Source organism: Hyalella azteca, unplaced genomic scaffold (assembly GCF_000764305.2).
Source record: "Hyalella azteca isolate HAZT.00-mixed unplaced genomic scaffold, Hazt_2.0.2 contig5879, whole genome shotgun sequence".
Classification (NCBI taxonomy): domain Eukaryota; kingdom Metazoa; phylum Arthropoda; class Malacostraca; order Amphipoda; family Hyalellidae; genus Hyalella; species Hyalella azteca.
The window spans coordinates 3,454-29,865 of record NW_025936058.1 but is presented as its reverse complement, the minus strand read 5'-3'; the positions used below and the strand labels follow the sequence as shown (position 1 = coordinate 29,865).

Sequence of the window (26,412 nt, the reverse complement as noted above, 5' to 3'; positions counted from 1 at the left end):
TTCATAGCGTTGCTGCTGAAACTAAATCATGGACTATCGCACCATTTGATTGTCCACAGCTCGCACATCTCGAGCCACCTAATCCGAATTAACGTCTATAGCCAACTGAGCGTCCAGATGCATCTACGAGAGGCTTGTTAGTAGAGTTCGAGAGACTTGTGACGACATGTCTTCAATCCAATCTATTTATTGGGCTATTTACGGACACGGTGCCGCTGGATAAACGACTTTCAGCGCACTGGCAAGTTCTTGCATGGCTTCCATGAGTTGTAGCTCATGATAGTACAAGATCGTCAAGCTCCGCAGTTGCAGGATCACATCGCTCCTCCAGTCTTGGATGTCGTTCAGAGCGCACGAAAGTCCTTCTTCGAGAAAGTCTTCTTGCAGCAGAGGAATGGGCGGGAACAGAAAGCTCAGAATAGGATTCAACTAAATTGATTTCCATCGCTTGTAGGAAAACCTCAAATTTCCACAGCTGCGGTCCATTTCGAGTATTTGAAATGATCCAATTCGTAGACAAATGCTTTGGTATCACTGTTCATTAGCATCACGATATCTATATTGTGCTGCTTAACGTATACAAGCTACCGAATTCTATCAATATGGTTCCAATGTAATGAGTGAAAAATTCTCGCGCGTTTATGCTTCGAATTGTTGAAAAGGATAAGGAGGGAATTATTGAAGGTAGTTATTAGACTTGAAAGGACGCGCATCTCAACATTCATTCTAGAAAAATGATCAGTCGACATCGCAGTGGCACCGCTAGTTCTCGTTTAACGAAGAGACGCCGCGCACTTGGCGAAGTTTCACCTAGATTGATTCGGCGCGCGCATGCTTACAGGGTAACATTTAATGGCCTATAACATCATAGAGCAGGAGCGAGTGAAGCTAACTCAAGGAATTTTTTGAAAGATAGAGCAAATCAGGATTTCACGATTAACTTAATTACGATGTTACAAAGTGAAACGAATTTTTTTTTTTTGCAATGCAAGATCAAAGTCAGAAGATTTTACTTTAAGACTGATAATCCATAATCCCAATAAAAATATTTAGTTTAGTTCGAAGCATGACTAGCATGTCCCAAAAATTTTCAGTATCGTCCATTCAACTAATTCAAATAATAATAATGATAAATTCACCTAATAATCGTAAGATTGGATTGTTCTCAGAAATCTTGCGCGAGTCACTCGTTTAAAAGTAAAAGATGCCCATGCGAGATAGCTGGCAGGTATTCCTACAGCTACCGTATAACTTAAAAAGGCTTCGTTTCAACATTAATTTGACATTAACCGTGTTTAGATAAGGGCAGCAAAAACAAAAAAGAACGAGTGGCCAGGTGCTCTTTTCATCAACTCTTCTTCTTTGGGCCAACTTTGGGTAGAGTTTCCTTCTTGGCAACGTTGGCGGCTTCCTTGGCTGCAAAGAAAAAAAAAATCTTGCATTATTTCATCTTGTTTAATTGTAGCGTCTCGATTTGTTCAACGTTAGGGTTTTCACTAGTTATATATTTTAAATATTAATTGATAAATATATAGTTCATTTTATAAATTTGCAAATGCAAACGGTAGGACTCGATCACTTAGTAAGCTTCACATTTTATTTGAACCTACCCATCCGTTGAAAAAATTCATAGCATTATTAGCGATCTCCATGTATCAAATTTGTGGGTTCTAACAGAAGTAAAATAATATCCTTCACCACACAGTTCGTCATTCCATTGGCCTCACCCTCCACTCCTTCACTCTACTGGCCTCACCATCCACTCCTTCACTCTACTGGCCTCACCCTCCACTCCTTCACTCTACTGGCCTCACCCTCCACTCCTTCACTCTACTGGCCTCTTACTGGCCTCACCTTCCACTCTCCCACTCTACTGGCCTCAATTTCCACTCTCCCACTCTACTGGCCTCGTTTTTTGCTGCTCCACTCTATAGGCCTTGCCTTCAACAAACCCACTCTATTTGCCCCCACCTTCCATTTCCTCCTTGCGCTTGGCCTCAGCCTCAGCCCTGCGTGCACGGATGATTGCCAGTCTTTCCAGGTCAGCACGAGCTTGGTCGGTCTTGCACTCCTCCTGCAGCTTGACGTACTGCTGCTTCTTTATCTCCTCCCTGCAATCATATTTATTGCGCATTAATAATGGTGACCAATAAATATTTCTTTCAATGGTTGTCTTGAAATGATGGACCAACAGTAATCATATAAAAAAAAAGAATTAGAACATTTTATTGAAAAATTTAATACTTAAAATACATCAAGTTGAGTGGAGGAAATCTGGACTAGTTAAATCCAAAATTTAAGTGGATTGATTGAATTTATGTAAGACCATTCAGCATGATAACTAGCAAATGAATAGCGTGATTAAGAGATTAGGAGACTAAGTGAAAATGGAGAACAAATAATTTGTATTAAGAAACGTCAGTAACTGGAACGAGCATGACATGGACAAGAGTGATTCTATAGGGCATAATATAATACTCCTATACAGTGAGAATACAAATGATGCAAAATAATGTACAAAATTTAGTGCTTCTTCCCAGAGGCAGCTGGCAAGTACTAGTTTGTCCAATAATAAAGCTTATATCCAACTATCAAAATGTTCTCATAATATTAATGGATTTGCATGCAATGTCATATATGCTAGTCAATATAAACCGAAATTAGACTATAAACTGCACCACTTTGGACAAGATGCTATGGGATGCATGTATAACCTTTGTGAATGTTCACCTTTCCCGCCTGGAGAGCTCGACCTTGACTCCACCTTCAGGCAAGTCAGTCACTTTTCGGTTCTCCTTCACACCAGTTCTGTTAGGGTTGCGCTGCTCAATTAGTCCAGATACACCCTTTGGTTTAGGGGCCTTGGCTTCTCCTTCTTCTTCAGACGACTCTTCTGATTCACTACCACTCTCCCCAGAACCAGATTCTTCATCAGAGTCTGCTTCACCTCTTTGGGCCTGGCAATGAGTTAATATGACTGGTCATGTAAATTAACACGTTGACTACATATTGGTACATATGCGTACCACGAAATGTATTTCTCCAGGACTAAGTGGTGCATAATTCAGGTTGCCTAAAATCGGCCAAATCCGAGAACTAAAAAGGCCAAAAAGGCCGATAACCCAATATATACTAGTTTATTTGTAGGTTCCGCTATAAAAATTCCATTTATTTTCTTTTTCCAGTACTTAAAATTTAATTAGGAAGTACCCTTATCATAAATTTTAGCCGGCCAACGCAATTGAGAAAAACTAAATCACGGAATTTGTCCAGAAAAAATAACCGTCTGGCTACCCTGTTTAAAAACAGTACAAAAAATGAAATAATAGTACAAGATGAAGCAATCGTAGTCAACGTGTTAAAGTGCGCTAGTACAGTTCCTGGCCTATCATAAATTTTTGCCGGCCTACGCAATTGAGAAAAACTAAATCACGGAATTTGTCCGGAAAAAAAGACCGTCTGGCTACCCTGTTTAAAAATCACTACCACTCTCCCCAGAACCAGATTCTTCATCAGAGTCTGCTTCACCTCTTTGGGCCTGGCAATGAGTTAATATGACTGGTCATGTAAATTAAAGTTAGCTAGTACAGTTCCTGGCCTAATTCATATGAAAGCCCAATTAAAAAAAATAATTTTTTTCAGAAGGAATGAATATTGAAAGGGGCAATAAACTTGATCCAACATTCAGCAATTTTCCATATAGTTTACATAACATCATTATTCTGTCATTTTTAAAACAAAGCTACCATATTATGGCTTCATAAAAGGCTGCAATAATAAATATATATTATATATATTTACATACATACATATATAACATATGTATTTTTTTTAGAACCTGAACTAATTTTCCAAAGCTAAGCAGGTTATTGAATGTTTGAGCATATCGCACAGATAGCAAACTTGATGCTAGACTGTCGGCAAGGCTCAGTTGTTATAGGCTATTGCAAGGCTTGCCCTTCAGTTCTTCTTAGAATGACAAGCAAATGAAGCCAGAATTTGAAATTTTGCATCAAAACTTTGTATAATAGCAAAATTCTGGAACTTACTCTCCATCTAGCTTCCTTCTCTTCTCTTTCTTTCTTCTCACTTTCTGCCTCAAAGTTGGTGAACTGACGTCGACCACCTTTACGACCTCCACCACCACCTCCTCGACCTGAGAAGTCAGACAGGAGACTAGACCATGGACATCATTCAGAATGAAGACCACTAAAGCATACATTTTGAATCAATTACATGGGTTCAAAGGAGTTTGACATAAATCACAAAGTCAGACAAAAATAGCCTTGAATATAACTTACAAGTTGACTATGGATGACAAATTAAAAAATTAAACAGAAATAATCATTTATTGAGCAGCCATAATTGGTGGAATAAATTCTTTCCTTGACAATATCATTAGCACAAGTAGAGAAAAGTAGAGCTTTCAGAAATCAGACCAAAATATGGCAAATGCTTTGATATCTGTAACTGCTGACAATTATTATTCTCATTCTATTCATCCACTACTGATCAGCCAAGTAAACCAGCACATTTGGCTATTGCTTGGCTGTTTCAATGAGAAAAGCTAAAGTTGTACTCTACACGACTACAACAATTCTTCATGATTCAACAGTAAAAAATCCAATCAGCATAAACAAAATTACTTTTTTCTTATGTCAGCAGTACCTCTACTTTTGAACTAACTAGAATCACACTCAGTGCAGAAGATAGATTTCAAACCAATTCACGCACATGGCCTTTTAGTCAGTTAGGTTGATGAAAATGCATTAAAATGATCTATGGGACAATTTTATAGAAAACAAATAAAGCAGCAGTTATTTTTGCCTGCAATTTCCAGAAAATAGGACACATTGGAATTGAAGTCTTGAATCTGAATCTTTCTTTAACAACTGAATTTGGCTGATATTCATGAATTTAGCACAAAACTCAGCTAGATTAATTTGCGATACATGAACTGCCATGCTGAGCAAAGAAAGATTCAAAGACTTGTGCTTTATTTGTAGTNGGGGTCACCAAACTTTTTTCACAGTGGGCCGGATAACTGAAAGAATGATGAGCGCGGGCCGCAAAATTATTCTGTTCAATACTTGCAAGCCAAAATGAAAGCTCTGGAAAAAAAAACGAAAAACTAAGTTTAGCATTCCATGTTAATAAAAAAAACAATGACAACCAACATTTTATTTACTAAAAGGTTTTCAAAGAAGGCCACGTAAGCAAAAAGATAGTTAGATCAGACCTAGTGTGCACATATCCGAATCTCACAAACTAAACAGCAAAAAAGGTTAGTGAGATTTGTGAAACTGACGTTTTTCTTTCAAGATATCAATGTTTGCTTTGGAATTGCTGCATCCAATCAAGAGAATTGCTTTCAAATGTTCATTACTCAATCTTGTTTGACGTCTTGACTTCACATAGCCTACTTCATTTTTGAAAATGTTTGCTCACAGACATAAGTTATTCCAAAAACTGATGCCATTCCAGCGGCAATTTTTTTCAATTTAGAAAACTCAAGATGAGGTAAGCAGTGGTAAAATTTGACAAATCTTTCTTATCTGTGCTTCTACAAGAAATTTGATTGCAAATCAATGAGCTCCAACTGTAGTTCAACTGGCACATCATCAAGGTTACAATCAAACGGATTCTGTAACAGGAGAATGTCACTTTCAGTTCTGTTGAGATCTGAATCTCTCCAAAAATGCTTCTTCAAGTCACGAATAATCTTTTTGGAAAATCGAGGTTGAAATCTTCAGCGATTGAAGCGCAAATCTCTCTGAAACAGTGAAATGAGAGAAATTTTTTCCTTCCAGTTGTGTTTCAAACAATGACAGCTTTCTCCGAAATCCTTTGATGATTCTGTAGAGATCACAAACGAAGTTATCCTCTCCCTGAAGTTTCAAGATCCCAGTTCATTAAATGTGGGATGTGATGAGGAAGGACTTAGGATGGTGCGAAATAAACAAACATTACAATAAACAAGAATTTTTAGATACAATAATTTAAAATTAAAAATAATAAATTTAAGGCACATAGCGGTCAGAAAGTCTCCACACGCACAAAAATTTCCTAGTATTATACACATGCACAAAAATTTCCTAGTATTATAAACAGAAAATTTAAATTGTATCCCAACATCTTGTGTTCCAACCGTTTTATCAAGCAAATTAAAGTACCGTTGACGGGCCTGATGAATTGACGTCGCGGGCCGGATTTGGCCCGTGGGCCGTAGTTTGGTGACCCCTGGCATATATGGTGCACATCACAGTTTGGGACATGCATGCATGTACAATACCTGTCTCTTATACACATCTAGATGTGTATAAGAGACAGTGATAGTACAAGATCGTNTCAGTTTATATGATTTCACTGCAGTGGAAGGTGAGGTGGTGTAACGCGGTGGTAGGGTTGATTTTTCGATACGTTTTCATATATTAACTATACAGAATTCCATACTGATCCAAATTATTATATAAATGAAAAGTCAAATTTTAGTTCTTTTTATCAAATTCTCTAATATGATATGTGCATAGCTATTTCCATCAAATAATTTCATTTTTGAAAATAAGGAAAATTGATTAGGCTATAAGATATATATTTTCATAATTATTGAAAAATTAAAATTATCAATAATTATTAAAAACACGCCACAGGTCATCTGGTCATGCCATCATGAAGCACTTATTTTTAGAAAGGTTTTCTAGGACATTATTGGCTTTCCTTAAACTATAGTTTAATTCGTGTTAAATTTTACAAAATTTTATAATTATTGGTCATTATTGTTGAATATCAATGACAATAAATAAACTTGATGCAAAGTAATTTGATTCTCTATTAATTTTTTATTCTGGCTGTAGTGGGTGTAGCCCCAAGAAAACTTTTCACAGATACACTTTGTTAATGTTACATAGGGTAAACGCGGTATATTCCAACATCGTGGGTAATTCCGTCACCTCTCTAGTTTTTCCTTTATATTAAGCTTTGTTCTAGTTCCATGCGTTCGTTGATGGTTGAAATGGTGACGTCTAGAACTCAAGTAACGCATACGGTTATTTTTTATAGTTTTTCATTTCTTGATGCGTCCTTAATGTGTCAGAAATCAGAATAATGAGAATATACTGCGTTTACCCTACTTATATTTATAATGAGCCTGAGGGAATTCATGTCACCTTAGTTTTCACATTTTACTTGAAAGCTTTCATTTCAGGTGATAAATTTCACTTGTAACATTAACAAAGCATAGAAATATGCCATGGGGGTTCAACATTTAAACTAGCTAATTAGTAGTACTATAAATTATAGTAAACACATGTCTAGTTCTTTATATTAGCAATCAATGTCAATTGTCAATAGACTTTTGTAAACGGCAACCAAACAATATCGTGGATTATGGATATGACGCATGACGGTCAATGGTCAAGAGTCAATTTCAGTCAAAGGCCAAAAGCGAAAGGACGTTTAGCCGCTCAACTTCTCAACTTGAAGTAAAAGTCAACAACTCACTCAGTATCACTGAACTCAGTCTGAACAGTGTTGATCTTAATTAGTAGGTATGTTCATTGATTTATTTGATTTAAAGCACATGCACATTTCTTTAGAGAATTAGGCAGTTTTTAATTTCTAAGTGAATGATATTTCGCCATAAAAAACCTTAGAAGTGAATACCTACTAGGCTACTAGCCTAATATAAGCATTCCTATCATGAAGTTTAGTTTAACCATATGGTTAGAGTTAGAACCTTGACTTTTTTATAAATACTAATCAATGGCATGCCCATGCCACGACCACCATAAATATATAATTGACATTATCATATGATTTTGTGAGTGATATCGACGAACATACCTCTGGGCATTTTGACACGGTAAATAGCACCGCGCCTCAATCAATGGCGTGACAAATAATTTTCGCAGCAAGGACAAAGAATCGTTGCCGCGGTTGCAAGATCTTCCTCGTCAGCGGCAAACGCACAAAATTGGAGACATCAGCGGGAAACGAAATTTCCCTAGAAAGTGCCCAAATACTTGGATGTATTTGTCAATAATTTATAAATACTATATTTTACCTTACAAAGGATGATTTAAAAACTCTTTCAGTCTTGTTTCGGTTCCTAACATTATAGGCTCAAATCTCTAAATATATCAATTAAATTTTGCTCATGAATGTATTATCCGGAATAACTATACTTCATGAGACCAACAAGCTTATATTTAGTTAATCTTGTTCAGTTTATGAAAAAATATCTGCTCAAACATAGCTCAATCAAAACTAAGAAAATGATCGATCGATTAACGGAAGTCGTTTGATAGTAGAGAATTCTTAATCTATCTACAGTATGGTCGAGTAAGGAAGAAACGTTCAATTGAATCATGTGCAGTTATTGCACTCCCCATATTATACAGGAATTTGAAAATAGTGGAAAGAAAACTGATCAATTCGACAACAAAATTTAGCTACTTAGGCGGCCAAGTGGCCAAACAGCAAGGTCACAGCTCATTTGAAACCTTGTTAGCATGAAAATTTAGCAATGAATAGTCGAAGACAAGCCATTCATAAAATAATATTCACTGCTGATACCCCCACAATATTGTAAAGCGTCAATAAACTTAATTTGTACTCGATCTCTCCCTACAAAGGAGTGTGTCAAAAATTATTATCGCTTCATATTTTGGCAGTGTTGGAGCGCCTGATTTGTAGCCAAGCCGTAGAAATGAATCAGAAAATATGATTTTGTGATAACGATTCAAGCAGATCTCCTAAAGAAGTCAAAATGTGACAATTTATATTGCTAAATATTTGTAGAAACAAATGCACTAAAGAATAAAGATCCGGTCAAATGACAATATTTTAGATCTTCTGCGAACAAGTCACAAGAAAAGTTTAAGAATCGGCGACAGGCCACATCAGGCCTCTCTTTAGCGCCGGCATCACTATTTAATGTTATTCGTTAGCAGACGCGACAGTTCAATGTCTCAACATTTGGTGCTGAAAAAATTGGAATAAGAATAAATAGAATTTAAAACAGCCCGGGGATGGGGTGCATAGTAATAGAATGTGTTTTTCAAGACTTACAACATAGATATGGAGTCACAGCATCATTTATCCACATTGGTTGTGGGTCTTTGGGACAATGAAAGAAACAACTAGATATAATCTAGTTTCTTGATCAACGACGTATGTTAACACAGTGATATAGCAAATACTAGTTCTAAATGACCTTAAATTCGCACACAATCGGTGCTTGAACATCTTCCAAGGTGATGAAGCACGTCTTGAAGAAACGGAAGCGCATAAATACATTCTAATACACTTAACAAGGATGAGTGAACAAATTCAAAATGAACTAACAAAATATACCCTAACGTTCAAAATACGAAACTAGTAAAATCAACCGTGCATTCAACCGTTATTTTTCCCATGGCGAATAATATGTTCACAGCTTCATGAAATAGCAATTTTAGATATACACTGGGATGAATTTACATAAACAATTCAATGAAATAAGATTCCGGCACATGAACCGTTGACAAATGATCAAATAAACGCCCTTGGATTGATGTATTTTCGGTACCACAGGAAAGACGTGATGAAACTCAGACTGTACCTGGAAAAAGAAACGTATTATGAAATCACTGATCGTCACTCACGACTGAATATCAATAATCCCACAAACACCCACTGCTTAGTTGTAATACAAGAAAAAGTGACAAAAAGAGTTTGTTTTAGCAGATTAAGAAAGTTTGTGGTTTTATACAACGAAACGTAGATAAGTATTAAGAATGTAAATTCGTGAAGAATAAGAATTTTTGTGAACTGAGGTTACAAGTTTTATGCAAGGAATATGATCAGAAATAGAAAGATTCAGGTTGAAACAATGATATAAAATTAGTAAAAAAAATTTCACTCCATGAATGAGACATGAGGGAGGAAGGACCGGAACGACCACGTCAGCAGGTATGACAAGTGTTCAGCTCACCACGTCAGCAGGTATGACAAGTGTTCAGCTCACCACGTCAGCAGGTATGACAAGTGTTCAGCTCACCACGTCAGCAGGTATGACAAGTGTTCAGCTCACCACGTCAGCAGGTATGACAAGTGTTCAGCTCACCACGTCAGCAGGTATGACAAGTGTTCAGCTCACCACGTCAGCAGGTATGACAAGTGTTCGTTCCTGATTGAGACGCGCGTCTGGCCGGCCATCGGCCCCCCAGGGACACCCGTGCAGGCGTCCAGGAAGACGGGTAAGCTGCCCGTCATGGCACTCATGGTCTCCACATCTCTGTACGGTTAAATTCACAATTTAAATAATTGTCATCAAGCATCATCATGCTCCACAACATAGTGCCTCCTCCTATACATCTAATCGATTTAATATTTAACATCCATATTCACATCTTCCATCGGAGTAAAAGATTATTTTCACAAGCAATACATGACCCATGAATAAATTCTAGTGTCCGTAACATGTGCTCAGAGCACACGAAAGAGGTCAGGTCTGGTTTGGTATATTAGTCCCACCTGTAGAGAAACATTTGGTTCTGTGCAGAACTTTTGGCCATGAAAGGTGATCTGTTTTCTTGCAGCCTGACCACGCCTGTGATCTCTTGTTCTCCTTCAACCTAAACAGAAAGAACAAGTCATACATAATATCCAATGTCATTGCATAGGATCAAGTTTCACGAGAGTATAATATCAAAATCATTCAAATTTGTTCAAGTAGCAAGTGATATGAGGTAAAAAATTGCGTAAAAAAGATAATAGATAGCGGAAAATTCTTCAAAGTAAAAGTTTGATGATGCGTTACCTAAGACCATGTCACCAGAATTAGTACAGTAGAACGATTTACATTGGTCATAATTTGTTTTATGAAGGAAAAGGAGCGCACTTTGAATAATAACTTTTACTGTTGGAATCTGGCCTTTCAAAGGCTTCGAATAAAAAGTGAACAATTACACTTAATTCAAAATATGTATATTGAGTAAATGAAAAACTTAACATAACATGAGATTAGTATCAAAAGTAAACAGGAAAATGTTCATCAACAAAACATTTCAAACAACAATCAAATCTATTACAACAAACGTCTATTTTACAATCAGATAATCATTTCTGCCAAACCCAATAGAAGTGTTGGTGAGCGTCCTTGGCACAATAGGAAAGCTAAATGGCTCAGGTGGTAACTAAGCAAACAAACTCAAGGTTATTTAGTTACTTAAAATGAACACGATGAAAATATCGTCAAGCAACGATTGGACAAAAGGACGTTTTGCAAGCACTCCTGAATACCTGCAGAAAATTACAGCCACGCTAAACTTTCATGAGGAGCACAACATTCATAATTAAATTCTGCGTTCAATGTGAACATTATCTATGAAGACATGATTAGTCAACCAATACAATTAGCCAATTACAAGTTCAGCATTTTCAAAACCGTAGAAAACAATTGTGAATTTTCAAATATCAGAACTTGCCTGTCCCTGCAGACGAGTCTTGGCATTCTTGAACTTCTTGGGCACCCAGCCCCTGTTCACCAAGATCGTCTCCCTGGCGTGATAAGAAGGTGATCAATACGTGATACAGTATTAACTAATATAAAGGAGATTAATACGTGATACAGTATTAACTAATACAATGGAGATTAATACATGATACAGTATTAACTAATACAATGGAGATTAATACGTGATACAGTATTAACATATACAAAGGAGTAAGCCTTAGTTCAAACATCACTTGATTATCAACCATGAGGATAATTTCACCACACCTAAATTAAAAACCCCATTCAACATTGTGGTTTTCATGATTTAAAAAAAAAAACATTTTTGTTTGGAAACTAATAAAACACAAGTCTAAATATTAATAAGAGAATATTCTCATACAAATAAATCTGGAAGAAACTATAAAAGTCCACTGGGAAATATGTATGAATAGCAATTAATGAAGAAAATGCACAAATTTCAATCACCAGTATAATGGATACTAGTATGTCACAAGTTAAATTTGGGCATATTCCAAGTCAACTGAGTCAATATGGACATTGATGTCCATATATAGGTATATGGCTGATAATTGTCACTAAACAGAGACCTAAACTGCATAATTTACATAACTTAAATATTACCTATGCGGCTTATTTTGCTGAGTCATTGGTTTAGGGGTACAGTAGTAGACAAAAATATGAGGCTATCACTGATAACCATGTGAGATATCAGCAGCAATGACCACAAGGAATCATCCTCACGAGACTGAAATAAGGAGACAATAAAGAGGCCAATATATTTTATTGCAGGTTTGAGGATCTGTTTTATTTAGGTTTGAGTTTCTGTGAATGTATTTGTCAGAGGCCTCTGCCAGAATCATGTGTACTGCGTCTGCCTCTCCAAAGCACAGATAGCATTAAAAACATTAAAAATACTAAACTTACCCTTCAAATTTTGAATCTATGGTTGAATAATATTTTCTGATTCGAAATTTCTTTGATAAAACATTTTAGTTCATGAATAATTATGGTAGCAGGAGCAATGATTGTTCCTCATGACTATTGAATAGGACTTAGTGTTGTCAGCTGGCATGATTAGAAATACTCATGGCTTTTGAAGGTTTCATTCTCTTGTCTATACTATCTTGTCTATACAATACTATCTATGTCATACTATATATATGTCAAGCCGATAGGGTAATATCTATGTCATATCATCTATGTCGATACTATCTGTCGCTGCAAGCTACGACAGACAGAAAAATTAATGGGACAGAATGTTCAAATAGTGACAACCTGTTGCACACGACAATAGTTATGCATTTGCATTTTCCAAGCTGAACACCTAAATTAGTTAACATGTATAAATAAAGCACAAGTAATTCAGCTCAAGGCAGAAGGTCTCACCCAGTCTCTGAGAGCTTCAATGGCGTGATGATGCAAAATCCAGACGATCCTGATGAGACGAGGCTGCCGGTTTCCTTGTATCGGCCGTCATACTGGGGAATGAAGGATTTCTTAGGTACAAAATAATACTATCCACACATGAATGTGAGAAATCCATAAAAATTGTATATAAATTACTACCTGGTAGTCTTTGCATTTGAACCTTCTATTAGAAATGTCCAAGTTGAAATGAATATTGGTAAAAATTAATAAAACTTAGATGAGAATAAGTAACTCGAAGTCACAGATTCAATGTGACTTTTCATCATGCAAGCTCATCTCAAACCAGAGAAGAAAAGCCATCAGTGTGCACCACTGACCAAACACGACATTATGTGTGTCAGGCATGACACGAGTATATATAAATATTGTAAAGTAATTTGTCATATGTGAAGTGTATAGTACATGAAAGGTAATTCATATTGAGTGAAGGGAGTATATAGAACATGCAAGGTAGTTCATTTAGTACTAGTAACTAAACCAACAAAGGCTCATGGATTCTCACCAGAGCTGGTCGAGGCCCATAAAGCATTTCTTTGGAATGGTCAAAAGTGCCCTTCACCAGCACCTTCCTGTACTCCAAGTCTTGCAGCATTGATAAACTGGAATCAAACAATCAGTAGAATCAACGGAGTTCCAGTAATTGAGAAAAGCATAGGGACATTCCCAAATAACAGCACAAAATCATTGCAAAAAAGAAAAAAAGAAAAATGGATAGCAATATTTCATAATATTAATTTCAGTCATTAAGAAGAAAATTCTTGAAAACTGAGCTGTCAAGAATCATATAAATGCACACAAGAGCAACGTCAAACAGGCATCATCACATGGGATGATCAGGAGAGAGATCAGAGCTACAAAGCAGCTGCATTTCTGCTTAATGCTTTGAATGATGGAAAAAATTTGCCAGAAATTTTCACTCTCTTTAGCAATGAGAGCCCTTGATATGATGCTCTTGGTTTCTAAACTTATTTTGCTCTTTACCTATTTATCTTTACTATATTCCATACATAATTTTAAAGTTAAAAACTGGATAGTTACAAATCTGCAATAAGTAAGCCATGTTTATTAGACCAGTAAAAATTAAGTTGTTGGTAACTGACTGTGTGACTCCCCAAATAACATAGATTTTATTCGAGTAATTAATTTTTACAACACTTCTCTTTAACTTCACTTCTTGTTGTTTGTTTGTCTGCTACAAATCTTATATTCAATATTTAACACACTTCTACTTGTCCAATCAATCTGAAATTTTGCACACTTGCGTAAAGTTGGAGACAATGCATGAATCAATTGACAGAATAAATAATTTTGAAAATTAAAAAAATTTTATTTATGAAATTAAACAAATTGAAAAAAAAATGTATGTGCTACATACATCTTACAATCAATATTTAACACACTTCTACCTGTCCAATCGATCTGAAATTTTGCACACTTTTGTAAAGTCAGAGACAATGTATGTATCAATTGACAGAATAAATAATTTTGAAAATTTAAATTTTTTAAATTGTACAAATAAAATTTGAAATTAATTTTTTATATTTAATAATAAAATTAGAAATTCATTATACATGTGTAACATCAGAGACAGTGAATTCTTTAGAAGTGTTGCCTTCAAAAAGAGTAATTTTTAAACAAATATTATTTTATTATGAAAGCAGATAGTTAACTATTATATGATTCATGATGAAATGCTCAATTACCTACTCATTTGGTAGTTCAATGGGTGGCAGTGCCATCTTGTCTTGCAGTTCATTGATGAGCCTCAGCTTCCACTGCCTCCTGTACACTTGCCAGCAGCCCAGGCAAAAAGCTGACCCAGGAATTATCTGGAGGAGTAATGATGAATATTATTGGCCAAGGTACCCATTCAAAAATTAAGATTTAATGGCAAGAAAAATGGAACTTTAAAGAAAATATTTTATAGGCAAATAAACATGAACTAAATAAATGTTATTCAAATAATTCAATACAAACGGCTTATGAGAAGAGAAAAGTCAGACAAATTCGTCCAAACTGAAACATTTATTATTTTCACCAGAAGAGCATAGGCCATGGCATTAGGTTTCCTCCTGTGTGACACCGAAGACACAGCTTGTATGCAGCCAGCAGCTGATGTGGAGAACTTGTTCTTGAGTGGCATTCTTGCAGTACCACGAAGGTCTGAAATGCCGAACTGACAAGCAGTTTTTCTAAGCAACTTTGAAATATTTCTCAACATGTTTTTACTTTTTGTTCAACCTGAGAAGTAAAAGATCAACTATGAATCACATTCAGTCCCTAGTTTCAATTGAAACTCCGCCTTCAATTGGATAACTATATGACTGAATTGTCACTTGTTCAGTTGCTGCTTAAGTGAAGACAAATGATAGTGACTGTTTTTAGGGTAAAATTAGTGATGTGGGGTAACATGTGCATGGGACTTTGTAAATAATAAGTTTGAGGCTTGTAAATGGGTTTTCATGGCTGAAATATGGAATTCATGGCTTAAAGAAATGGAATCACGGATGGCAAACCCATAAAACCATGGCTTGAAAAATCCAGTTGCAGCTTGCCAGGTAGATATATTCCATGCCTGAAAGCAGAGAGTTTTTTTACACTCTCCCTCAAGTTTATTTTTGAGCCCTATACAGGGTGCATACTGGTATTTAGAAAAAAAAATTACCTGACTTTTCCATGACCATCAATATAATTTTCCAAGACTCGTATATGACAGGTTTAGCATGACTGAAAAACTAACCATGCATATGCTATCATCTCCTACAGTTGATAAATGGCAAACGTGCAAATGCATAGAGCAGGCAGACACAGCGGAACAGAAATGACACATATCTGAAAATCAAGCCCACACTGGTATTATTATGAGTTCAATAATGTGAAATCATAACAAATATTGAGTAATGCACACAAGATTGTACATGATAATGTCAATACAGTTCAGAATGCTCTTTAACACCACCCTAGTATTTATTTGGCAGCTATTTCATCAACTTTTTCTTTAATGTTCAGTTCAAGAGTGTCTAGCTTTGTTTTCAAAGATCCCCTCATGGCATTGAACTTTGAGATAACTTTCAAATCGCCCTTTCTCTCCATTGCTTCTGCATATTCATCTGCTGCTTGCTCAAGTGCCTTGATGCCCTCCTCCGTACACCTCTTCTTCTTCTTCAGTTCATCTAACTCATCCAACAAAGCCTTCCTCGATCTTCTGGGTTTTGTGGGCGGTTGCATTCTGCTCTTTCTCTTCTGCCAAATAAGTAATGCAGGCTGTTTTGGCACTGCCAGCTGCATCTTCTTGGTGATGGTCATCTTCTCCAGGCCTTATGACCTTACCTTATGATGAGTTCGGGACTTCCTAGTCCCCGGTCACGCTGATGCGCTGCCTTTGTTGTCCTCCGTCTCTGAGTCGTTGTTGGGTGTAACGTTGGACGTGTTCTGTCTATTTGCCCTCCTTTGGGCCAGCTGATGCAAGATGCTGTTGCTTGTCACTTGCTGAGGGTAGGTAGTTTCCCATTACTGGACAATCCAGGACCTTTTTTCAGCCACTTGTCCAGTCGTCTCTTGAATGTTGTTAAGGGTAAACTCCCCTCCTCTCAGCGCTTTTGGCAAGGCATTAAAGAGCCTCATCCTACCACGGACAGTGATCCCTCACCAAGAGTCTGTACTCTGGCCGTGGCTCGGTTATTAAATGGGGGAATCCTGCACAGTCTCCCCCTTCTTTAGTTGTAATTCCGTAAAATGGGGTTACTTTGACCGGCAGGGTAACTTTGACCACTTTTTGTTTTTTTAACAAAACCCCCAAAATCAAAAACGATTTGACATGGAAAAATTTTGTCAATGGCCATCAAAGGCCTAATACTAAGGCTATGTAACACAATAGAAAGATTTAAAAAGTTTGCATATATAATAGGTTAAAAAATTAATAATGTGACCCACGAAAAAGAGCTATTATTTAAAGCCTGTCGGAGTACCCCCTCCAATCTTTTTATTTTTTGGTAAAATAACTCCAGGTTTTGATGCATTGTAGTAGAACTCTTCTAGTTACATATGTAAAAGACAAATTTTAGGAAAGTGTCATAGTTTGCAAATGGAGGAACTTTGACCACCTAATGGCAGCTGTGACGGGGTAACATTGACCGGCTTGGAAATTAAGTTAAAATTACCATAGGTACCTATATAACATATTTTATGTTTGATACACCTATTAATGTTTTTTTCTTTATGTTTCAGACTCTACAGTCTTATATATGGTAATTTTAACTTAATTTCCAAACCGGTCAATGTTACCCCGTCACGGCTGCCATCAGGTGGTCACATTTCGCCCATTGGGGGGCAGCACACCCATTTGCAAACTATGACACTTTCCTAGAATTTGTCTTTTGCATATGTAAGTAGAAGAGTTCTACTACAATGCACCACAACCTGGAGTTATTTTACTAAAAAATAAAATTGATTTTACCACCTGGTCAAAGTAACCCCAAGAGCTGGGGTAACAAAGACCATCACTTTTTTTTTAAATTACATCAAAACTATGAGAGGCAGGAGCCAGCAATTTATGGTGAGTAAAGCTAGAGTATATGCAGCACTGCCTCCAGTTTCCACCAACATGTGCAACATGATCAACCAGGGCAACCACTGTTCACTCTTTCATGTTGTGTGTCATGATTTCCATGTTGAACAAAAACCCTCTTTCAACCGTGGCTTAGCCATGAACAGGAGCATGAGCATCTGCACTACATTCCAGAGCTTCTTGTAGGTGCTCTTCGACAGAATGGCATACCAAAAAAGTGTCCAGTTGATCAGAAGTTGAAAATGCTTGAAACTGTGCATTCAGTTCACTGCAATAATGTGCGTCATCTCTAAAGTTGCACATCTCATCACACACCATCCACATCTGTGTTAGGGAATCTCTTGGCACCAATGCACCAACAAGCTAAGTGAGACAGTTCTTCAACTGTGTCTTGTCAGCTTCCTTACAGTCCTTCTTGATGAAGACTTGGCACCAGCCATCTCAGGTTCCTACCAAGGCCATAGATAGGGCTCTTGTCCAATAGCTTTTGGACTAAAGCCTGCATGAAGTCCACTGTCCAGCACTCATGTCTTGAAAGTGAGAACTTGCAGTGCACATGCCTTCTTGTCTGCAAGCTGTTTTTTTATTATTGTGGTCATGGCCATGTAGCCAACATCAACGTTACGTATTGAGGGAAATTAAAATGCCTTTTGTTCCAGGACTTTCCATGACCTGAAATGAAATCCAATGACTTTCCAGGCATGGAAAATGAAAAATTGAATTCCATGACTTTCCAGGTTTTCCATGACTGGAATCAGTGGTATGCACCAAGCTATAAGTAGACCAGTAAAGTATCATGGATATCAGCATTATCATACATAAGAAATTGGTTTAAATCTTGAGAAAATTTGGAAATTAAAAATGAATCAATTCTAAAAATGTCTGGTTTGTCACTATGATATGAGGATAGGTGACGGCCAGGGGGGATGTGAGCAGCTCAGCACCGGACTCATGGTCAACGGCCAAGGTGCATGCCCACGTCACTAAACCCCCCCTGTTCATTGGGCCAGGCATGGAATATATCTACTTGGCAAGCCACGACTGAATTTTTGAGTTGTGGTTTTTATGGATTTGCCAGCCGTGATTCCATTACTTCAAGCCGTGAGTTAATTTCTTCGAGCAGTGAATTCCATACTTTGGCCATTAAAAGCCAATTACAAGCCGGCAGCTGCAAACTTTTTACAAAATCCCATGCATGTGACCCCTAGCCCTAATGGCCTAATCTCTAATCTTATCCTAAAAACAGTCAACACTAACATTTGTCCAGGGTGCAGAGGGTGCAAGCAGTGTTGCCAATATATGGATTTATTGCCCAAAGCGATGAAAGCGTTGCCAGCCATTTTCAAGATTTGTCACTGGGTAACTTTAATAAGAAAATGCTGCTAACAACTTTGATAGTACCGTCAACCGGGGCTACTCGGGACGGGCAGGGTAACTCAGGACAGTCCTCCGACACGGCATTAAACTGTTTTAGTAGCAAAACTAATTGGAATATTGCAAAACTAAATATAGAGGCATAAATGTCACATTTTTCCTATCTATGTAGTATAACAGAAGTTCAAAAATACTACATTTACTAGTTTTGAAAAATTCCTGAAAAAAATGGGTACTTGCCCTATTAAAAAATTTTGCTTAGAAAAAAGTGGCAGACAAGTGTGAGTGAAGTGTCAACATGAAAACTTCATTTGCAGAATTTACATACCTCAATAAAAAAAATGGCGACCATTTCCGCAAGGCGGGGCTACTCCCTACTCGGGACACCCCTGGCCTCAAAAAGGCGTTCACAGCGTCAGCATAACCTTGGTTAGCATTAGCAAAGGCTCCAGTAAATAAGAATTCTCATTTCATAGCCAGAATTGTGCAGCGGGCAACATAGAATGAAAAATACATTACCTAAACTATGATCTATTTCTCCAAAAATATGATGCTTGTCTCTAAATGATCCCTATATTTTTCAGTTTTTTATGATTTTTTTCTCTTATAGTAAATTCACTTGAGCCTGTTAAAATGGTGAGACAATATAAGCCCACAGGGAAACTCGTACGAAGGAAATCGTATACAAGTGCTGTCTGCTGCTGATAGGCTACGAAAGGCGTTCACAGCGTCAGCATAACCTTGGTTAGCATTAGCAAAGGCTCCAGTAAATAAGAATTCTCATTTCATAGCTAGAATTGTGCAGCGGGCAACATAGAATGAAAAATACATTACCTAAACTATGATCTATTTCTCAAAAAATATGATGCTTGTCTCTAAATGATCCCTATATATTTTTCAGTTTTTTATGATTTTTTTCTCTTATAGTAAATTCACTTGAGCCTGTTAAAATGGTGAGACAATATAAGCCCACAGGGAAACTCGTACGAAGGAAATCGTATACAAGTGCTGTCTGCTGCTGATAGGCTACGAATGATTGTAAGGGACTTCTTGAATAAGAGTTGCAGGACCAGGAAGGTCACCATCTTCAAAAACAATCTGCCTGGCATCGACTGGGTTAATAATTTTATTGCCCGATACAAGCACTTGCTCTCTACGAGAATGTGTTAGAATATCAACAAAAAAAGGGCAGAGATCTGAAGTTATCAGCAAGTTTTTTTGACAACATTGCGCCATGTGACCACGGGCAATAAGTCCAGCAGCTATCTCAATCAATCGTCAGCTATGGAAAGATCGGGTTCCAAAGGCCGGATCCCTTGTGAATTAAGTCACGAAAAGTTCAAGAATCGGCAACAGGCCATAGGCCTATTTCTTCAGCGCCGACACTTCTATTTTATTCTTATGTGCTGCAAGTCGTTCCTTCCACGAATATCATAAACCACGTACTAACCGTCACTACTACGATGAGACAAATTTCACCAATGACCCTGGGAAGTCCCAGTCTCCCAGATGATCTTCAGGCGAGAGATAAAATACCCTGAGAGGGTGATGAATTTCAGCAAGACCAGCTATTCAGTGATGTTTACAGGCACCGCTTCAGGGGAGCTTCTTCCACCTTATGTTGTTTATAAAGGTATGAGATTGCAAGAGGCATGGACCGAAGGAGGCCCTCATGGCTGTCGCTCCAATGTCGGTACCGGTAACTAAAAAGTGGCTGGTTCAACGCTGACACGTTTTATGATTGGTTTAAAACTCTTTTGCTACCTTTCTGTAAGAATTTGGAAGGTCACAAAGTGTTAATTGGAGATAACCTTTCCTCTCATCTTCACCACGACGTATTTAAACTTTGCAATGCAAACAACATAAGCTTCGTCTTTTTGCCATCCAACGCAACGCATCTTCTGCAGCCATTGGATGTGGATTTCTATGCGCCATTGAAAAGGAAATAGCGCGAGACCCTTACAAATTGGAAGAAAACTTTTGGCAAGAACATTGCAACACTCCCAATGGCTAGCAACGTTCCTAGAAAATGAGTTGCGGGGGTAACTGGAGGAAATATATGAACATGGTCGCTACATAAGTTTTACGGCTGCTTGTAGGGTTGGCAACCATGCTATTTGATGTGGCATTACCGGCCTGATTAGCCTAGTTCGTCTCATTCGATTGCTGTCACTTGGTCGGAGCTTACCTACTGTCACTATTTTCGAGTGCACCTGTAGGCTGTAGCGTCCCTATTAGGTGGGCGTTAGTGCATTTGCCCTCTACTATAATGTTCGAGTTTTGAATAAGTGTTTGAATTCTTTGAATGTATTTATGTGTTGTGTTAAATGAAATTGTTCCACAGACTTTAGTTATAGTCTTGCTGACCATCATTGTTCGGCAGGACCGACTTTTTGCTGGCCAGCAAGTTCGGCTCCTAGTTAGGCCGGCCTCGACGGTACTTCTCAACTCCAGTTATAACTCAAGCCACTCATACTCAAGCCACTCATACTCAAATCACGCATGTACTCAAGCTTCTCATGTAACTCATTATGCGTTAAAACAACTGTCGGGATGACACTGCCAACAACAACAGCCGCAACCGCAACAACAACAGCAACAGAAGCAATACAACATAGCAACAGTAGCAGCAGTAAAAGTCAAGGTCACTATAGTCGCGCTAGGCATCAGACCGCCGTTTGTCTGTACTCGAACAGACGAACGAACAACAGACATTATTGTTCTGCGCCGTTTGTCTGTACTCGAACAGACGAACAACAGACATTATTGTTCTGCGACGCTTGTCTGTACTCGAACAGACGAACAACAGACATTATTGTTCTGCGCCGTTTGTCTGTACTCGAACAGACGAACAACAGACATTATTGTTCTCCGCCGTTTGTCTGTACTCGAACAGACGAACAACAGACATTATTGTTCTGCGCCGTTTGTCTGTACTCGAACAGACGAACAACAGTAATTATTGTTCTGCGCCGTAGAGGAAAAGTGTCAGACTGTCAGTGAACACAAACAGCACACGTGCAGTCGGCTGCAGTGCATGCCGAATTTCAGATCTCTCGAGCAATCAGAAGTGGGCTAATTTTCGTTGTCAATGTTAACAACAAAGAAACGCAATGACTCTAACCAGTGTAAGTTACGAATGATGAATTATTTCATAATCAAGTTAGTTACGCTGGGTCTCGTCGCTTTACAATTTAGCAAAGCCAGTCTGTCAATTCACAAAAGATATAAACATGACAGTGAATTTCAGTCCCTCCTCAAATAGTTTTTTTTTCAAGAAAATAATCCAGAGGGGAGACTATGCTAGGATATGCTCATGTGACTTCCATTCACTTTGATATAAAGTTTCACATCAAACACGAGCAACAAAGCTTCAGAAACGAACCAGCTAATCACAAGATAACTAATTTTTCTTTATCTTGCAACTTTCCTGGAGCAAGAAAATCTATTACCTCAAAGTTGAATAATGTAAAGGGCGATAGTGAAATCATTCTGAAAATATACTAACATCTAAGTGGATGAGGACCACACAATTATTGATAATAAATCAAACAATCAAAATCCCATTGAGTATTCAATAGCACTAAGTGAAGTGACCCATTAAGTAATTATAAGAAATAGAACCAGTAATGTTAAATAAGAAATATCGCAATTGAAAATGCAATAACCCTGAAATTGACTTTTATATACAAGTTAGGAAAATATTTTAAATTCAATAATATTCAAATCTATTCTGAAAACACATCAAGTGTCCATTATATATCTTTAGCTTACTAATGAATATGACATAATATGACACATTTATATTGTGTCTCAAGTCACATTCAACAAACATTATATATACCACTACGATAAAATTTCTTTTTTGTCTCCATAAATGAGTTTTAGTAATGAAATTTTAAACTATATACGTACGTGTTGCCTCTGTGGGCATATCCATGTTGTGCCTTAAAAAGTTGCTGCACTGGATTAAAATATATGACGTATTTTTACCGTCAAAATATAAGAATAAGATAGTTGGGCATGAAATTTCTGAGAAATCTTCGACTTTCATAGAAGTGTTCAGTATTCCCGGACCGGTTGCGACTACGTTTGAATTTCCTACCTATGTGATAATTATAGAAAATAATACTCTAATATTTTGGAAGCCTAAATCGTCGCGCTGACGATGGGCTAAGATGCTGATCGAAAGTTCAATTATGCGGGTTATTAACCATAACTGCCGTACCGACATACGCATCCTCTAATCCATAATGCTATTCCTACCAGAGTTGTGGGTTAAGCCTTTACTGCCATGCCGGCACACACGTTCTCTTATCCATAATGCTATTCCTACCAGAGTTGTGGGTTAAGCCTTTACTGTTATCAAATCAAAACTCTTCAGACGACGTTAACAGATCAAAAGGCAGGTCTCAGCAAGGATTAATAATATATTTAACGACGTTTAGAATGTATCAACATTCATTTTCAAGTTAATAGAAGCATTGAAGAATGAAATTTTGGTGAACATAAGTATATAATACATGTAAATGCGATACAACAAGGAAATTTTAAACGTAAAACGTTCCTACAATAATAGGATACAAACGTTAAATATTGGTGTAGTTAGGCAGAAGCTTTTCTCTTATGCAAGTTTGATTGAAGACCAGAGTTAAACGTTAAATAGTATACAAATAATAATAAATTTTTATTAGTTAGATGACAGAATTTACTGGTTTATACATGTGCTGTTGATTACCAGAGAATTCGTTGATTTAAATTATCAGGCAGTGGAACAATTCGTTCAGATGACGCTAGAATAAAAGGCAAGTTTCAGGAAGTAGTTTTTGTCTATTAACGTGTCGAATGCAACAAAGACTAATTTTCAAGTTAGAAGAAGCATTAAATATTGAAATTTTGTCGGAAATAAGTACATAATATATGTAAATAAGAAACAAATTTTACTGTTGTATCTTGTTTACTGATACTTGCCTGCGTGCACGGAAAGTATCTGAATAATCAGCATCGTTCTTTCAACTTCTCAGCCACTCGTCACGGTGACGATTAAGGTTTCCAAATTTTTATCATATATGAAAATAAAACTTTTTTTTACGTACGAAATTTTGAAGTAGTCGCAACTCATCCGACAACACTGAAAACTACTATAAAACTGGGAGATTTTACAAGAATTTCATGCTAAACTATCATATTCCAATATTTTGACTAGGAATGTGTCGTATATTCTAATCCAGTATCGCAAATGTTTAGGACACGACATGGTTATGCCTACAGAGGCAACATGGATATAGTTTATAATTTCATTACAAAAACTCATTCATGCAGACAAAAAAGAAATTTTATCGTAGTGGTATATTTTATGTTTGTTGACTGTGACCTGAGAGACAATATAAATGTCATATTATGAGCATCTACATTATTAAACTCAAGATATATCGATGACACTTGATGTGTTTTTCAAAATAGACTTAAATATTATTTCATTTAAAATATTTTGTCCTACTCGTATATCAAAGTCAATATCAGGGTTATTCCATTTCCAATTGCGATATTTTTGATTTCAAAGCGACTGATTCTTTTTCTACTAAAGATTTAATGTGTCACCTCATTTAACGCCGTTGAATACTCAATCATTCAATGGGCTTTTGATTGTTTGATTTACAAACACTCCTGCAAGATAAGAGAAAAATTAGTTATCTCGTGATTAGCTGGTTCGTTTCTGTGGCTTCGTGGCTCGAGTGTGATGTAAAACTTTATTATAAACTAAAGTAAACAGAAGTCACGAGACCATATCCTAGCATAGTATCCCCCATGGATTATTTTCTCAAGCAAAAGTACTATTTGAGGAGGGACTGGAATTAGCTGACATGTTGGGTCTCATGTGAATAGACAAACGGATTGTCACTAAATTGTAAATCTACGAGTCCCAGCCTCACTGATTTTATTATGATATCATTAATCTATTCGCAATTACATTGATGACTTACATTGGTTACAGGTAATACGTTGTGCATACCGCTTCAAAACATATTTTTCACTTGGAAGAACCTAGAGAGCCAGAGGCCATGTAAGATGTAACGAACTCCCCTTGAACAGTTAAGGCACGTAGGAATTTCCATATATTTTGGTTCCTCCTGAGATTTTTTCTTCTCAAGGAAAAAACTTTATTCATTGTTAAGTCAGTTATCCTCCATTTTATTATAAAGTTTGTCATTGCAGTTGTGCGGGAGCCACGGCTTCCCTAGATGGGGCGCGCGAATCAATAGATAAAATATTTTTACGTATCATACAAGTTTTCACAAGCTTGAGAACCTGTGTTACTGAAATTTAAAATAATCGGGTTGAAGAAAAAAAGAACTTGAAAATGTAATTGACCATAGCGCCTATGTAAACCAAATAATTAATTATAATAAATCAACTTATCTTGGGTTCTCATGAGTCTTCAATTTGATCAAGTAAGCCGAGACAACTATTTTTGCTACAACAGTTTGCTAATTAATGCAAATATTTAGCTTTCAAGGCAACCGTAATGCGGCTGCCACGTTACGGTCCTCCTTCTGTCCGCGTGGTACGGTCCTCGGTCATCCTGTTCCACGTTCATGCTTCTATAAATGATATTTTATTTTATGGACAATATACTCACTAATAGCATTGAAGATGCAGGAGTTAATAACGTTTTCAATTAACTCGCTGCTTTTCATGAATTTTTAAATACAAAAATGAACGTCCTCTTACTTCAATGCAGTCATTATACACGTCCAAGCTGATCACCAATGCATTCGACCTACTTTTTAGCATAATAATTTAGTTGGTAATGTAACCGACTGACGAGCACGAGCTTCACATTACATGCTCAGTAATTATGTATATCAGTATATGAATGGTCTAAACGTTAACGATAAAAATATTATAAAAATTTTAAAGCTCATAATTAGATGATGAGCGCTCTTAGTGGGTAGGGTATAATATAATGTAGCTTACTATAGATGGATATTTTATTAATGTATATAGACGATTAATGGTCAGTGGATGCGTTACAATTATCAGGGGAACGAAAATTTCTTCAAATGACGTGGGTATATCAAAAGGCAGATTTAGTAAATTATAATATGTTAACGACGTTTCAAATGTAACACCATTCATTTTCAAATAAATAAGGAGCAAACAATAATGTTGTTGGACATATGTACATGATACGTGTAAATAAGATATAATATTTTATATACTCATTAGGTTCTCTTGTGCTCATACATTCAATACCTTGCCCTTACAATACAGAGCCCTACATACAATAACATACAACGTCATCTAAAGCATTGTTTGCCTCCTTGTAAGTCATAATGCTTCCACTCGACATTAGTCGTATATATGTGCATAAAAAAGAAATTCTGCCAACCAAGGAGCAGTTCGGTGAGCTGTGCCCCGCACTCTGGGTGAGTTTTCTCAGTCAACAACTTTTAAGGCTATAGAAGGCGCCCACACAGCAGGTGGGCGCCCCACAGCAGGTGGGCGCCCCACAGCAGGTGGGCGCCCCACAGCAGATGGG

General features: G+C 37.1%; 2 protein-coding genes across 2 annotated transcripts; both read right to left on the bottom strand.

Annotated features, from left to right (window-relative positions):
- Positions 1 to 678: 678 nt before the first annotated feature.
- LOC108672546 (28 kDa heat- and acid-stable phosphoprotein) lies at positions 679 to 7,975 on the bottom strand. Its single transcript, XM_047880667.1, has 5 exons — positions 7,843 to 7,975; positions 4,050 to 4,156; positions 2,731 to 2,957; positions 1,972 to 2,111; positions 679 to 1,416 (listed from the first exon to the last, which is right to left on the bottom strand). The coding sequence occupies exons 1-5, from the start codon at positions 7,850 to 7,852 to the stop codon at positions 1,349 to 1,351; spliced, it is 552 nt and encodes a 183-aa protein (XP_047736623.1). The 5' UTR covers positions 7,853 to 7,975; the 3' UTR covers positions 679 to 1,348.
- Positions 7,976 to 8,824: 849 nt separating this feature from the next.
- Positions 8,825 to 15,226, bottom strand: LOC108672548 (surfeit locus protein 1). The gene is made up of 8 exons (XM_018160240.2): positions 14,967 to 15,226; positions 14,636 to 14,757; positions 13,431 to 13,527; positions 12,887 to 12,978; positions 11,469 to 11,541; positions 10,516 to 10,616; positions 10,139 to 10,276; positions 8,825 to 9,601 (listed from the first exon to the last, which is right to left on the bottom strand). The coding sequence occupies exons 1-8, from the start codon at positions 15,147 to 15,149 to the stop codon at positions 9,532 to 9,534; spliced, it is 876 nt and encodes a 291-aa protein (XP_018015729.1). The 5' UTR covers positions 15,150 to 15,226; the 3' UTR covers positions 8,825 to 9,531.
- Between the last annotated feature and the right edge of the window lie 11,186 nt (positions 15,227 to 26,412).

Excerpts from the sequence above, each read along its gene's own strand:
- LOC108672548 (XM_018160240.2), bottom strand. The coding sequence starts at position 15,149 with ATGTTGAGAAATATTTCAAAGTTGCTTAGAAAAACTGCTTGTCAGTTC. Across the intron at positions 10,617-11,468 it reads AGACTCGTCTGCAGGGACAG|GTTGAAGGAGAACAAGAGAT; the intron begins GCAAGTTCTGAT and ends CTTTCTGTTTAG. Across the intron at positions 9,602-10,138 it reads TTGTCATACCTGCTGACGTG|GTACAGTCTGAGTTTCATCA; the intron begins GTGAGCTGAACA and ends TTCTTTTTCCAG.
- LOC108672546 (XM_047880667.1), bottom strand. Across the intron at positions 2,112-2,730 it reads GAGCTCTCCAGGCGGGAAAG|GGAGGAGATAAAGAAGCAGC; the intron begins GTGAACATTCAC and ends ATATGATTGCAG. Across the intron at positions 1,417-1,971 it reads GCGCAAGGAGGAAATGGAAG|CCAAGGAAGCCGCCAACGTT; the intron begins GTGGGGGCAAAT and ends TTTTCTTTGCAG.